Source organism: Magallana gigas, chromosome 2 (assembly GCF_963853765.1).
Source record: "Magallana gigas chromosome 2, xbMagGiga1.1, whole genome shotgun sequence".
In the NCBI taxonomy this organism is placed as follows: Eukaryota; Metazoa; Mollusca; class Bivalvia; order Ostreida; family Ostreidae; genus Magallana; species Magallana gigas.
The window spans coordinates 19504609-19520957 of record NC_088854.1 but is presented as its reverse complement, the minus strand read 5'-3'; the positions used below and the strand labels follow the sequence as shown (position 1 = coordinate 19520957).

The window sequence follows — 16349 nt, the reverse complement described above, 5'->3', positions numbered from 1 at the left end:
ATGCTGTGAACTTGATGGATATAACGAAACAAAATTGCCCGTCCCTGGCACTTCGTTATAACCATGTTTTACTGTATTGCCTGTAGAATTCTACCGGTAATATTATACTGTTATGTATGATAACTATGCAGTATGGTCAAAGTGAAAAAAATTGCATTTTGAAATCATTCATTGAAAGTGTTAAAAAGAAGAACAGGAAAAAGTTGTTGATTTTACAAAGCAAAAGCAGTTTTAATTTTTACAAAGATAATTCAGTATAAAGTGCTAAAAATGTTTAAGCATTAACAAAGAACAGAGCTAAGAAAAAAATGGGCTAAAGATTGTCTAAAATTCAGGCTGCTGTTCAAAGCTGCTCCCATTATGTAAATGTCAGTATAATGATCTCTTCCAACTCCAGCTGGTGTTATTGGTATTTTCCCATTGTTAAAACTCCCAAAATATGACACTTGGTCAGCATAAAATGCCAATACAGTATATCAGAGATGCTAGGATAAAATGACTATAAATTCCTCCCAAGGTTCTGAGCAAAAAAAGGCTAATAAACTAAAATGTGACAAGTTTTGATGTGGAGCACAAAGCTTTAGTACTAGGTGTTTAGCCAGTAGACCAAAGATCGCTGGTTCAAGCCCCTCTGTGCAGGTCACTTGATGTTGTGTGTTGTGTTCTTTATCAAGGTACTATATCAACAGTGTAATAGACCATCCAGCTGCAATTTATAGGTACCAGCTTATGCAGGGGGTTAACCTGCAAAGACTTGCGTCCCATCCAGGGTAAGTCAATGACTCACATCCTCTTAGCACCACAGAAACATTAGAGATAAGCACTGGCCTGCTCCTTCATGTTTCAGAAAAGGATTTCACTTTTTTAAAGAGGTTTTTATGCATGTATGTAGGTAAATCGTCCACTCTATCTATAAACCAACATGATCAATATTTCCATTTTAATAGCCACTAGTGTCCCATGGAGGCTTCAAAATAAGGGCAAGAATTTGATGAAATAACTCTGAACAATGCCATGATAGAAAAGATATTAGATTACATACCCCATGTCCTCCCCACTGAAACTGCGGCCCTTTCTTTAGGTCAGTCTTGAAGAACATGTGAGTGAAGTGCTGAGCAAAGTAAGGAAATAAGGCACTCGTCCCTAACGGCTCGGGAATGAATTCCGTTCTGATGAAGAAAGCCTTCACAATGTCTTCAGCAGGAGGTAGCACCTTCTTTCCTAATTAAAGAATAAATGAGTTTATAAAACCTGGATAAATTCTGAATTTCTGTTCATTTTCCAGGGCACTAGTGTGTGATATTAGTTTGGCAAAGGGCAACATACTACATTTTTTGCCCCAAGGTGACAGGAAAACCCCGGGTTTCATATTGCCTAAGGCCAAAGGCAAATTTACTGTAAAAGTAGTTATTTACGATGGTGGTTAAGTATGCATTTTCTAAGGTCAAACAATATGCGTGATTATTTAACATACAGAAGGATGATTTACCACTCTAAAGTTTTGATTTTTCACCATAGACATAGGGGTATTTTACGCAGTTTTAAGCTTTCCATGTAGCTAGTGTAAATTTCCTCCACGTGTAAATAACCATTTTTACAGTACCATTTTCTTATACCAGTATATTTTTAACGAATATTTTACTATCTTCTACACATTTCTACTACTAATAATGTTATTTGTTTGGCACAATAGCACATAAATTTTGTGTATTATGATTCAACATGTTGTTATTAATAATAATTTACAAATTTTCTATGTATTTTAGATTTTACCCCATACTCCCATAGGTGTTGGGCATTCCTTTGGTACTGGAGGCAAGGTACGTGTGTAGACACTATAGTTAAAATTAGCATCCACTGTGATGTATTCGTGCTCAGAGGTATAGGTTGGTGGACTGTCTATCATATCTGACCTCACTGAAGGAAATAGAAAATAGAAATGTTTACTGTATATTCATCAAATTCAACTTGACTTTATCATTTCTTAATTAAGGTAGCTCGCTATATCAAGATATATACTTTGTATTTCACAACGTACCTCACAAGATTAAATGTTTTGTTTATCAACTTATATTATTTGTATCAATCAATTCAGTTGAATATCATCCACTCTAAATTCAAATCTGTTAAGGGCTTTTGTTCATATTTACTAAATGAAATTTTTGAAAATTTATAATTTTTCATCTAAATTTGCATATTTTTTATTTGGCCTAATTGCTGAATTATTTCTATTGCATCATTCTATCTTTCATAATTAACTATCTGCTGTTGCAAGGTCAGGTGAGCATGCCTTAATGAAAAAATGGATTGCTACGTACAATATGTACCAATCTGACTAATTGAGATACATGTATGTTCGCAGATAAGTTTGCTAAAACAAGTATTCATAATGAGGGGTTTTCAAAATTTGCAAATACATTTTGTTCATAATAGGTTAATTGTTAATTAAATTGTATAATACACTATGTAAGTAAAACTAAATTACCTTTGCTTAACAAAGTTGATCTCTGATCACATTACTGGTAAGAGATGCATGTATAATTACCAAACTTAAAAGATGCTGATATCTTGACTATCTATATTTCTCTACTTTATAGTATGTATATGCCTTACTGGTATAAACTTTTTTCATCACTGCATTGGCCAGAAATGGAACGCTGTTGACGATATTCCACAGCCATTTTTTGGATGTCAGCAGGTTATGAAGAGTGCTTTGACTTGGTTTTAAAAACAGCTTGATCTTCTTCATAAAGGTAGCTAAAACCAAATAAAGTTTCATATATATTGAGCAATCTTTGGACATCGACATAATCCATTATAATTTTACGTATCATTTATTTTTCAGTTATTTACAAGATTATATGTAGCTAGAAAATAGTTTTCCACAAATAACAATTAACACTCGTGTCCCATTTGGAGAAACTAAATAAAATATCCAACAGACCAGTGTTTTAGAGCTAGTAGTTAGTATTATAACAATGCGTAATTTAAAGTTTTGAAAAAGATTTACCAGTAAATATATTTTTAAATGCAAGGTTCAATTTAAGATAATCTTCTAAAAGTATGTCTTCTTGTAGACAATTTTGTCTACTGGTAATCATGCCTGTTTGCTAAAAGGTATTTTAAGATGACCAACAGCTTTTTACAATGTTTGTCAATCTTATTGCTATGCCTCTGAGACGATCGTTATATCCATGTCATTAAGAAAATAGAAAATTAAGCAGTATTTCCAGGAATTACATATATTTACAAATGAAGTTTATATATCCATATTAATTTTCAATTTAATCCGAATGCCCTTGATTTTGATACAGTCACATATGCAGACATTAAAAAGTAACTTTCCAGTACAAATGCCTATTTCACTCTTACATTTTTTTTTTTTACTTCAGAGATGCTATTTTTAGTTTATATTATAATTAGATCATTCATACTGCCAGTACATGCAAATGAGACACATGTGAAAAATATATCTTATGTTAATTTGTTTACAAAATAACCAAATGATTTAATTTAAGGTTTCTGAAACACTTAACCCACACAGTGTCTGCAGGTAATAGTTTTTGCCCTCATTATTCATCCAAGTTGAAAAAAGATCAGGTCACATTCAGAGTCCTTTCAGATTTCTCAATAACATTCACTTGATTTTATCAACATATAAAAACCAAGAGATTTTGTAAAACAGCACAATTAACTTTCAGGTGTTAAAAGTTTCTACCTTAGATGAAATTTCATCACTGCTGATCAAGGATTAAATTCTTGACATAATTTAAATGACTTACGGATTTCACAGTGTTTGCCATAGAATTCTAGATTTGCACAGTCGCAGTAATAGTTTTCTCCTTGGGTCATGCATACTCCATTGTTTTCACAAGGGTATGAACAACAAGGGTTATGGCCACCTGAAACTTATATATATACACAGAACTTTGCGTTGAAAACAGTTTGTCTTATTTTTCACAATTTGATTTAGTCTGTACCGCGGGGAAATACATTTTCATCACATTTCTTCATAAAAGACAAGAAATTGAAACTATGAAATTAATTGTCAAAGAAGTTTTATTTCAACATTCCATATTTATAAGCATGTAAACAGGTTAAAAAAGAACTTTATATATTACCAGTATGTACACTGCATATACTTACCTAGTGCAGGAGCTATGAAACTGACCAGTATAACTGCCCTCCACCACATTTTAATGTACTGTGTCTGAAAATATTCAATACACAATCAATATCAATGTTTCATTTCAATTTCAGTAATATATTTCATCAATTCTCAGGCCAGCATGTTGAATTAGTTATGAAAATTGATCTTCTGAAAATTATTTCACATCTCCAGTTCAACTAATTTTCTTAGTGCATTTAACGATATTCGTTCCACACCAATGTCTGATAACTCTAAATTATCTAGAATTTTTTTTATTCGTAAAATAAATAAGCCTTTTATATAGACAAATTTAATAAGTCTCGTAGTGTTAATATTAAAAAGAGTTATATTAACGAGGCCGGGTCTAATTTTTTCTGCCCTAGATTTTTGAAGGAAATTTTGTACATGAATTTCTACTGAGTTAAATATTTTTTTAAAATAAAAAAATAAGACATTTACTGTGGTTTCATCAATATTCGTTGAATACCAATTTTCGTGGATTTCGTTAAGTTGATCCACGAAATTAAATGTTCATTGAAGTTCAATTTCAACTAACATTTTGTATTTATAGGATCATTGGCCACGAATTTACGTATCTTTGAAACTGTGGTTTTCAGAAAATCCACGAAAATTGACACACACGAAAATTAATGAAACCAAGTACCACACCGTTTGTTTAAGGGGCAATCTCAAAGTTTGTTAATTTTTAACATAGGACCCTATGGGATTTTGCTTGAAATGTATCAATTTTGCAATTTTTTAAAAACTTCTGCCCTACTAGGATTTCTTTTTCTGTTCTACATATTAAAGTTTTTGTTAAAAGGCATGAAATGGTCAAATAAAAAAAAACCTTTTACCTCCTGGTTTGTTCCAGGGGTCTTATCAAAGTTGTTTTTTTGTATGCCCAATTTCCCAGATTTGTCAGATAATGGCTATTTTTTATTTGACAAAGACGGAAATGGTGATCTTTATAGTATTATTAAAACATTCAGACATATTTAGGTAATAAATAAATATAAAACATCACATATTAAGGGTCATTAATATAAAAAAAACATGGTTACTGTCTTGAAATATATGAATTAAGCTATATTTAAAACGTGACAGAGGGCTAGGCTTGCTGAACCCTCTTCACGTTTTCGATCCGAGTCCAAATATAGCTTATACTTTGAGACATTTATGTTTATTCCACAATATATTATCAAATTTACGCATCAAACGAGCTTTTTTCAACAAATTTCGCTGAATATCTGCAATTGAAACTATCACGCCATGGCGTCAACAAAGCAAAAAGATGATGTCACAATACAAATGAAATGATGCACCAAAGCGTGCGTACTCGTTCTGTAGTCGGCCTCGTTAAATAACCTGCTTGTTTAGTGGTTCAAAAGAGACCTACTACACTACATTACTACTACTTCGTAAAGGGGTTTGAGCCATTGATGCACCAGTTAATCTTTTTTTTTTTTTATTTGATGTATATTTATTCCATTCTATCTATTGTGGCCAAAATTGTAATACCTTCATAAAATGCATGGATACCATCAGCAAATTTCTTTTTATTTCATTTCATTTGTAAAGTTTGAAGGAAAAATATATAGCATTTCTATGATAAAAAAAAACACTTTGAGTGTGCACGAGGATAGGAGAACCTTAATGTGTTTTAACTGAAACTATAGATCTATCGGGAGAACTCATGAATATACTATTTTATAGGCAATATACTGTATATGCCATAAAATGTCAAGACCAGCTTGTAAATTTATAAGCATAATTATCTTATTTAACTTTTAGGCAGCAAACTATTTCATGTGGTAACTGCTTCTACATTTTATATTCGTGCAAATGCTTGCACATTATTGTTATCTCTCAAAAAATTCATGACATGTATTACAAGGTCACCTATATGTCAAGGATAATTGACGCAATTGCTCCATAAAATACCTTAATGTTGTGAACAGAAATTATCATTTTTTTCTTATTAATTCTCTGTGAATGAGAAGCCACTTTCCACAATTTAAGTTCCTTTGAAAACAAGTGTTTATCACTAGCTTTAATGTTAAAATTTGATTTAGAATAGCTGAAGCATAAGGCAGAGAATTCATTGATGCACATTTATATGCTTATTTCATGGTCATAAATAAATCTGTATCAGTATTTTTTATATTTTCGAATTTGTGGCTTCTATATTAGAAAGTGTATATTAACGGTCTATGGATGCATGGATCCAGAAAATTGTCGGGGGGGGGGGGGGGTCTTTTCCTTATTCCAAGGTATTTTTTTGTCATACATGTCTTACTTCAATAATTCACTTAATTTGGATTCCCCAGGAGGGTTGGGGGTGGGTGCACCCCCTCCAAATATGTGCTTGCTATATTTGCCGAGTTCATCGACTCAAGGAACAAATAATGTACCGGTAATTGGAACATATGTTTAAAATGAAACATTGAACCAGATCAAATCTTTTTACAATTTAAAACTTTTATAGTGAAACGTGGTAGAGAAAGTGATTATTCATGCATATATTAATTAATACAATATGTATAATACAATACCGGTACATGAACAACACGAGTTGATGATTTGTGATAAGTGAAATGCCTTGTCCATGCATGTTTAAAATTATTGGGAAAAACCCTTAAATCAACCTTTAATGGACTGGTACGTCCATTACACTGGTATGTCATATTTATTTATGAACAATTTACGTCACTTTTCGACAAAAATATTATTTTTTGAGTTCTATAAATGAATGATATACACATAAAAAGGTGTGCCTGCATGATTTGACTTCGTGACCTTCAGATCAACAAGTTCCTGCTATAATACAACAAAGGCTATAAACTAATACAGGTGAGTATTAAATGGTGTAAGATTCATATCAAAGTTGTCTGTAATTACTGGGTTTTTTTCAATCAGAGCTGCGTAACATTATTAGCAGAAATCCTGACTAGAATTGTATGCACTTATACATTCGCATGTCTCAGGATAGTGACAAAAAGTTTTAGGTTGGTTTGAGCAAAACATCATTTAAGTAATCTGATCTCTCTGATAAAATGTAATGTATCTCTGCTGAGGGTAGCCTTCTGACTTTGAATTTTTTTTACCTTTTGATAATAATGCAAATTTAATATATAGAATACTTGTGAGTGAAATTTTAAGAAACCAGTTTACAAAAGCATATTAACATGATCGAAATTAATTTTTTTCAAAGGCGCATCTCATCTTCGCTAGCCAAGTGTCTGATTCGTTTTTCTCATCTCCCGGACACTTGGCTACTGAGGCGCATCTCTAATGCAAGAATTCAAAAGAGATATGGCACATATGGTCATAACACTAACTTTCAACCATTTTCTGCTAACCATAAAGTATCATGTATAATACGCACCCCCCAAAGTTGACCAAAAATGGCGAAAAATAACAGGTCTTGCTTAGAATCGAAATCAATGACTGCAATTTCCCCCCAAACTATCGATGTTTCATGATCATTTTATAATCCAAATGCAATTTCTGTAATTTTGTGATCGGAACAAAGCTCAAGGGATGAAAATCAACAGCCACCATTTTCCAAAATAACTATCGATGTTTTATGATAATAGAGTTTTAAACAAATCTATTGATTTTTGTTCTTACAATTTTACATAAAAAGGATGGTATGATTTACATGGGTGTGTTATATACGTGATTTTACAGTAAATTTTCCTTTCACTTTATAACTAACATGGCCTGATGCTTGTGCTACTTTTGATACTCAAAATAGACATATTACAATTTTTTAAATATTTCTGCAAGTCTTTTCAGTATAACATCTTTATCTATCAAAGTTCCTTGAGCAAAAATTTAAAGAGACTTAAAATATACTTTATAATAAATTGCTGCCAGTAAACCATCTTGATACATGTATATATGCTTCAAAGATTCTTTTCTTTTGAAAAATATTAAAGAACAGGCAATATTATTTTAAAAACTAGATTATAATTTAACTCGCAAATCATTTTACATGTGAAATTTTTTTCAGAAAATCACAAAACACGCTTTACATAACATTTTCTGCTTTCTTTTTTCAATTATCAAAAGAGCAGTTTAAGTTTTTGACAGACACAGCAATTTATCCTTTCTTCATTTTCCTTTAGTGGCATGTTATGGAACTGTATGCTAAGAATAATCCATTTTATGCTGATGAAATGCTGCAACTTTAAGAAAACTCTGCAATTAAAGTGTCCATGCAAATACAATGCAGCTAGTAGCTTAACAATTTTATCCTTCCGGTACATGTATTAATTTTATTCCATTTCATTATATTTCCCAAGACTTGTTCAAGCTCCCTTTAAAGAGCTTATATTTGTCTTCAAATGTACTAGGGATTCTACTTGTTGACCTGATCTTTTGTGCATCATAAAGGGAGATGTTTATAAACTGCTCCCCAATCCTCTTCAAATTGAATACAATATTGACAGTATAAGCCTTCAAAGAAAAATGTAAGAACATTCCTCTTAGTTTAACAGATTTTTTTTTTCCTATTGAAATGTGTAAAATTTGTAGCATCTATACTAATTGTCACTGCCAACCCCCATGTCAGGAGATTCTTTGAATATATCTTTTAGATAATGTTTTGCATATGAATGTTGATTCAAATCAGGGGGGGGGGGGGGGTACAAGATTCTAGCATTTCACAGAAACACTGCACAGTGTTAATTATGGTATACTATTCACCTTTAGTTATTCTGAACCTGTCAATTTTGTTATCAATTTTGCATACCTAATGGTAATGATGGCTGGGTTTTTTTTTCTTTAGCAAAAGTATATGATGAATATGAACACTTTTAAAAAGTATTAATTCATCTTTTTTATGCAGATTGCTGAATTTTATAATTTATATTTAGGCTGCGCTTATTCATTAAAACAACTTTATTTCAATAATTTTAAAGTAAGGTTACATTTATATTTGGGTCATAAAGATTTTCCCAAAATAAATGACTGCATTGTTACTTCAAAGGTCTTGGATATGCTTGTCTAAAGTATTCAATGAAAATTCAAAACTAACTGCATTAACACGCATAAAAATTAAAGAGGATTGATTTGATGAGAGAGAGAGAATGAGAGAGAATGAGAGAGCAAGAGGAAAGAGTGAATGAGAGAAAGAGAGAGAGAATTGACTAGGTGTGAAATTTTGATACACGTATAATAATATCTAGCATTAAAATTCATGTGTTTGTCATTAGCCCTAAAGAAAGTCAGACAGTAAGAACAGTCTGTTTCACACCAGTGCATTTCTTACCTATACAAACAGCGGAGCCTTTAAAACCTTCCACTGATTAGGAATCCAGTCAAAATATTGTCATGAAATGCGAATGTCAAGAGACTGCTTTATATTCTCCCCCAAAAAAGCGGAACTAGAATTTGATTCATCCCACACAAAAGTCCTCTCTCGCACACGGAGTACGTTTACTCTGCCTTAGACCAGGTACCTCTCCCTGTCACGATAATATCAGTGCTACACCGTTCATCTAGAACGCAATTGAACTCCCAATTGTCATTTTTACCTGAGATAGCCTCTCTCTACAGTACCGTTAAGCTCCCTTCAGAAGCTAGGTGTTGGAACCAATGCACCCCTCCTTATGGAGTCTGTCATAGAAAACTGCAGTCTTGAGGAGAGCTTACGTATGAAATAAAAAACTACTTAAAAACTGACAACAGCTCAGGAACAGGATAAATAAGCCCTTTGTCATTTACTTTAAACATTCTTTAGAATATTTTGACTACCTGGTGATTAGAGAAGATTATCTTGTGTATCGAAAGCAAGCATGCATGAAAGGGATACTGAGATACTCCAGCATGTATCAGGGGCAGAAACTGGTAACTGGTAATTATCATGCATTTTGTTTGGAATCAAGGCTTGGTGGAGAGCAACACATAGAGAGCATCTTTAATTAAAATTGTGCCAACTGCAGATGACCCATATAATTAAGCACCCTTCCAAATTGGAAACCTAAAAAATTTACACAAAATGAATCCTTACTGGCAAAGACACTCAAACATTTGCTACATGTAGTTCTATATCTCAGAATTAATCAATTTGGCCCAAAGCTGTTCACAAAGAATTTAGTACTTATTATTTCACCTTCCATGACTGAGCTTTATGGGTGGTGACAAACATTTCCACGAGGAGAGGTAGTTATTGAGGTCCAACCACCCCTCCACTTGACCCAAAGGCTCCATAGCCATAGACAACACATTTTATCACCTTGCTCCCCATCAAACAATGGAATAAACCTTAGAGACCCTTTCCTGTGGTCCAGCTTACATCACTATTTTACAGACTTAATTACTGGCCTAGTACGATACTTGGGAACACTCTATTGACCAAGACAAGAGTGTGCACAGATAAGGGTACACTAAAGGAAGTGATTTGGTTGCTATATAGTATTAGTGATTCAGGTATGCCAGCTACAGATTCATTGTAATATGTTTGTTTCCTTAAAAATTAAAATACAATTATTGCTATGAATTGGGAAACTCATTATGCTGTTAGAGGCTTTAAAAAGTGATGTACTTTTTTCATTATTGGACAATAGATTAAAAAATTAGAATTCAACAGTCACAAGCTGTCAAATTTTTCTTGATTGATATAATCCGTTTGATATAACACGTTTGAGTGATTAAGTCACTCTCTTCTGTGTACATTGGCCCCTTAACTAAAGATGGCTACATATTAATTTTGAAAAACTGAGTCAACTGTTTTGTTTGCAAAGGAGATTATTTTGTTTGTAGATTGTAATGATTTCAAAACAAGAAATAATCAAATCTATTTATTGTGTACCCCTTATCTTTGTACAATTTCCCCTCTCAACTTTATGAATCTTTCTGACAGGTTCTCTCACAATTTTGAGGGTGTTGATAGATGATTCAAAAGGAGATAATCAAAGAATGCATGATCTAATGTTTGCCCACACTCCCTATTTCAAAACAAGAATCATACATAAGAATGTCTTAATTTTCATATTTCTGTCCCGAAAAATAATGGAATCGAGAGTTTCCTGCAAATATGCCCATTTATACCTTTTGTGCTCAGTACCTACAAGGTTTCATGAAATTCCTTGCAGCGGTTGAAGAGGAGTTGCACTGACAAAGTTCTGAGACTAAATCTTAGGATCAAAATTTTTGGAAAATTAAAGAAATAGAAAAATCCTGCAAATATGCAATAAACACATTATGTCCTTATTACCTGCAAATTTTTATGAGCAGTTAATAGGAGTTGCGCTTATTGAAATGATTAGGACTGATGGACTGACCAAAAGACTGATTGACAGATGGGTCTAAAACATTATACCCCCTCAACTTGTTGCATGGGGTATGGTATACTCCTCAGCTACTAAATTTTAACAAAATTAAACTGGGTTTCCACAAGCAGTTAAATATATATCATATGCCATTTATAAACATAAAATGTCCAAATCCAGTCTACCTGTGTATTTGTTTAAGGTGCATTGTGATCTGCTTTAATATATTTCACCAGGTAGTTTAAATATTAGCAGACGTAGAGCTGTGCAAGGAGAAGATGAGATGAATGGGGAGAGGGAGGGGTCAGTCTGCATAGGTCTATTCTATAGAAGGATAAGAAAGACAAAGACAATATGGTTAAATTATGCAATGCATTCTTGTTTCTAGCTGAGCTAGAGTTTTATCATCTAAGACACAGGTTCTAGATATATATACATATGTTTATTTATCCTGTCCTGGCATGGGGGAAGAAATTGGTCATAGAGGGATGGATAACTTTTTGACTTGCATTACAGCCATATTACTTTCATTTTTTAAAATTACAGATGATAGAATTAGATTTTTTACAAAAAAGTTAAAATGGAATTCCTTTTCTTACCAGATTAAAGAACAGTGTATCCCATGGTCTACATTCAAAAAAAATTTCAAAAACTCTTTCAAGGTAAGTTGTAACTTGTTGATAAGCACCCTAAAATCAATACCAGTGGTGCACTCGTCAACAAAATGTGCCTTTTTATATACTATTATATAATATTAACCGAATTTAACTTTAAAAACCTTGTATCCTTACCTTAATCTTCTTTCCTAACCATATACACAGGTACAACCTTAAATATATACTAGGAAGTAGTTTCTTGTCCTCTCCCCTCTCCATTAATCCCCCCCCCCCCAAAAAAAAAAAAAAATCCTGAGAATTTTAGCTTTGTTTGCTTAAATCTTTAGAGTCCGAGACAGTGATACCAATTGTCATTGTGTGGTATAATTAGATTTACAGGCTTTGTTATAATAATTACTGTACAATGCATGAATGTAGACTAGAAATTCCATCCTTACCTTTTAACAGGTGGAATTGCAATTAGATTGTTATTAATTGTAAAGATTTTTATTTAGAACACTATAACATGCCCTGAGGTCAGATTTTGACTGTTTAAGAAGAAAAAAGGTAAAAAAATCTCTTATTTGTCAAGAATTCCAACACATGTTTGGAGAGGAATTGGGACAATTGTCTCATCTGGCAATAAAATTTAGCTTTTGTTTAAGATGAGAGGATGTTGACTTTTACCAAATACATGTTGAAGTAACCTGAGGACACTCCCACTGTTTAATTGCAAGAAAAGGAAATATCAACATTCTAATCAGTACAAACCACAGATATTGATATTGAAATACCTCTCTCCGTCTCTGTTTCAGGTTTTAATTAAGATCTGAAGGTGTTATTTTGTCTCAAACTCTGGATATTAAAAAGAAAGTGAGGATCATGGCTAGTTGTTCTGTTTTTTGCAGCCAGGTCTAAAATTGAAGTTAGGAGAAGTCAGCACAAGGTAATTGTATAATTGTGATGTGATGAGTTAAAGGGGCAAAACTCTTCAAATATTACTCCCAATACCAATTTTTTTTCCATCTCTTTTGTATTTGAATTGTCTTTCTTGATGTTGATACTGCTTTGTGGAATGATTTTTTTTAAACAAGTTAGAACAATATTTATTTACTGATTTTTTCTATTACTTTTGTATTGGAATTATTTGGTATCAGTATGGAATGATTTTGATTCTTAAACATGCATCTCAGAAAATTAGAGCAGAATTAAAGCCTCTCTCTCTCTCTCTCAGCTGTTTTAATTCAGTGCAACTTAAGAGAAAAGCAATTTATAATACCCGTTACTTTATCTTGATAAATACACAAGCCCTTATACATATACCATTGTAACAAATTTTAATTATACTGCTTTTGCTCTAAGAATGCTTTTTGAAAAATACAACTGAGGGCAGGCTCCTTTTCTTTTAAGTTTTCATTGTTGCATTAACGTTTGAAGAACTTGTATCAATGGTCAATGTCGTATTTATGCATGAAGCATGGACATACATACATGCATTACTTTCTCTTAAAACCATTTAGTAGATATAAGTTCGGAATGACTGATAATATTTCTTCATAAGATTGTGGAGTAGAGAAATGAGGTTTATTTGTAAATGGTAAAATGGGGTACTTACCTTGAACAAGTTGATTGTTTGAGTGAAGACTTTACCCAGTAGCAAGGTAGATTTTAATCAGTTTTATAATTGGATTGGATTGGAAATCACCAGCTGGACTATAGCTGTTGCGAAATTCAGATGTGTACTATAGCAATGGAGTGTCAATTGGATTATAACAAGCCTTTTGGTAACAAAGTATTGTTACTGAAGATTAAAAGCTAAATAAATAGTATTTGTTAGCAAATGTTTAAATAGGGAAGCATTTAAATTTATATATGCCTGTACCATGTGCTAAGAAAATCTGGGAGTAAAATTCAACAAGCCATAGGACAGCTTTTGTAACATGTACATGTCTATATAAATGGTATGTATTTACTGTTGTTTTCAGGGGAAACAAATTCCTAATCATTTGATCTTACATTTGAGAAAAGATAACGACAAGTCGACACAACAGCTTTTAATTAAGTGTCTCCTATCTATCTGCTAACCAATCACTGTAAAAACATTGATTTAAACTTTCCGTTAAACCGAAGTCTATACTCTGTAAACTTTGTATCAAGAGATGGTATTAAATGTTATTTTAACAACAAAAATTGAATAAATTTAAACTTACTTGCAAGTTTCCTCTTCAGATCTACATACAATGAATAGTCAATCTTAACAGAAATCTGCTGGTTTATTCAAGATAGGATAAAGTGAATTGTATAATGTAAATGCATGTATCTCTCTCATATTATCCATATATTATACATGTATTACTGTGGGATGAAATGAATTATTCAGATGGCCCCTATTTTAATGATGCCCAAAGGGTGAAGAAATAATGTTCAGGTCTTTCTTTATTGACCACTACAGTGGTCAGAGAGTTTGATACACATCTTTTGTGGAAGTGGGACATGGGGCATGACACTTTCAGTTTTGATGGATTTTATACGCCTTTTAAACAAATCAATTATTGCTTCAGATGATTTGATGACAGTAATGGTATTGTTGATAAGCTTATGTGTACATTTCAACATAAAGCTTCTAATTTTCAAGGAAAATATATTAACATTAAAATAACTCTTAATATCTTCCTCGGCCAAAGCATTTTGGCTTCATGGAAGTTGATGTATATATTATGCGGATATCCTGACCTGTTTAGAAATATCACCAACACTAATTGGAGACTGAATGTTTTAAATATTTGTAAGAATAAACGTTTATTTTTAAATTACATTCTTTTTACAGTAAAAGTTATCAAGTTACAAAACTTTTTTTTTTCAATGATAAATACATTATTTGCAACCTGAATTTAGTCTAGATAAACGGTTCTGTAGTATATAAATTAAAATAATGGAGCCTTTGTTTTACCTATTGGTTTGGATAAACAAATCTTGATGTTATAGTTTAGATGTTGATTATGAACAAAAGGATTCAGCACAAGTTCTTCAAGACATATAACACCCCCTCTTTCATGGTATCATTGACAACACAAAAATATGTTCAATATTGAGCACGATATTATAAAAGGTTGTACATATCATTCATAATGATTGAAATTTTATTAATAAAACCAAAAGAGATAAATGTGAACACATACATTTTCCAGGCAAAGTATATATGTAGCAAGTTTTTAAAAAATGCAAATTGGGCTTAAACAATTACCAGACTCTTTAGAAAAACTGTATTTTATTAAAAGAAACCCTATTGTTCCCTAACTTAAATAACCTTTTTACCTTTTGAGCATTAGGTTACACCTTTGATGTTTACATATACCAATATGTGTTATTATTACAGTATTTTCTTGAATGTCTAGATCCTTCTTTTTTTGGGGGGGGGGGGGTGTTACCTTTTTGCTTGAAAGAAGATCTTGATCTCTCTCTCTTTTCAAGACATATAATTTTTTCATTAGTCAATCTTACACACCATTTTTCTAAACCTCTGTTTTCAAAAAATGTGTAAATTATTATCAGGCAAACTGTTGAATTTAATGTAACCAATATGGACCATGGAATTAAATTTATTCAAGCTTTTTATGTTTTGATGTGTATAGATCAGTCATTTATTTTTTGCATGCCATAGGGGTTGAACAACAAAATGAATAATTATACTCAGTATATCTTTTAAATTTCAATTCCCCGCCTATGCCTGAAAAGCTGAAGTTATCAGATTCAGTTTGTGACTGACTGAGTCAAGTTGGAGAAAGTCCTCATGCAGCCCTAAGGTTGTATTGTATAATGTAAAAGCATGGAAGATAGATTACTGCAAGTTTAATTCAGAGATCTGTAGATGTGTATTGGGACATCTGTGTGTTAATCCATCGCCCTCGCTAAAGGAATTCATTCTTAAAAGTACTGACTCTGGCAGTTCCGGTAGTTCCGGTGTACTTATCTGATTTTTTACGAAATACTAATCTGGAAAGGGGATGTTTCCTGTTTATAAGAAGCGTTAAAGAACTTAATGGAATAACTTCCTTATATCCTATCATTCAGCAGGATTGTTTTTCTATTTCAACAAGCTAGGAATATGTATGTATAGATGGTACGTTGCAAACTGCACGGATATAAAAATGTGAGTGTAACATTTATAACTTCATTCTTTGAATTCTAACTATAGAAAGTATTTTTAATTTTCATTATAATTATTAAGCTTAATAGCAAGGTCAATTGAGGATTAGGTGGACTACGTAACCTGCCTGTCAAATTCTAGTAACAGCTAAATTATACATTTTATGTCTCAATATC

General features: G+C 32.3%; 2 protein-coding genes across 19 annotated transcripts in view; one reads left to right on the top strand and one right to left on the bottom strand.

Moving 5' to 3' along the window:
• Window positions 1–16349, bottom strand: part of LOC105344258 (prostaglandin G/H synthase 2-like) — a 40070-nt gene that overhangs the window by 4287 nt on the left and 19434 nt on the right. For 2 of the 13 annotated variants that reach the window (NM_001305289.1, XM_011451998.4), the window contains 5 exon segments: window positions 1043–1221; window positions 1774–1917; window positions 2614–2757; window positions 3783–3908; window positions 4147–4210. In NM_001305289.1, coding sequence (NP_001292218.1) covers window positions 1043–1221; window positions 1774–1917; window positions 2614–2757; window positions 3783–3908; window positions 4147–4195 — 642 coding nt within the window. In that variant the 5' untranslated portion in view covers window positions 4196–4210. 13 annotated transcript variants of the gene reach the window in all.
• LOC105344257 (cytosolic phospholipase A2) overlaps window positions 6943–16349 on the top strand; it is a 28369-nt gene continuing 18962 nt past the window's right edge. The window contains exon 1 of one of the 6 annotated variants that reach the window (XM_066075420.1): window positions 6943–7003. Coding sequence is in view for 2 of the 6 variants with exons in the window: in XM_066075413.1 (XP_065931485.1) it covers window positions 13762–13810 (49 nt within the window). In the remaining 4 variants the exon portion in view is untranslated. Of the gene's footprint in view, window positions 7004–12037; window positions 12093–12846; window positions 12973–13761; window positions 13811–13859; window positions 13988–15848; window positions 16177–16349 lie in introns of those variants that run through there. The other 5 variants (XM_066075414.1, XM_066075418.1, XM_066075413.1 and 2 more) reach the window with 5 other exon arrangements.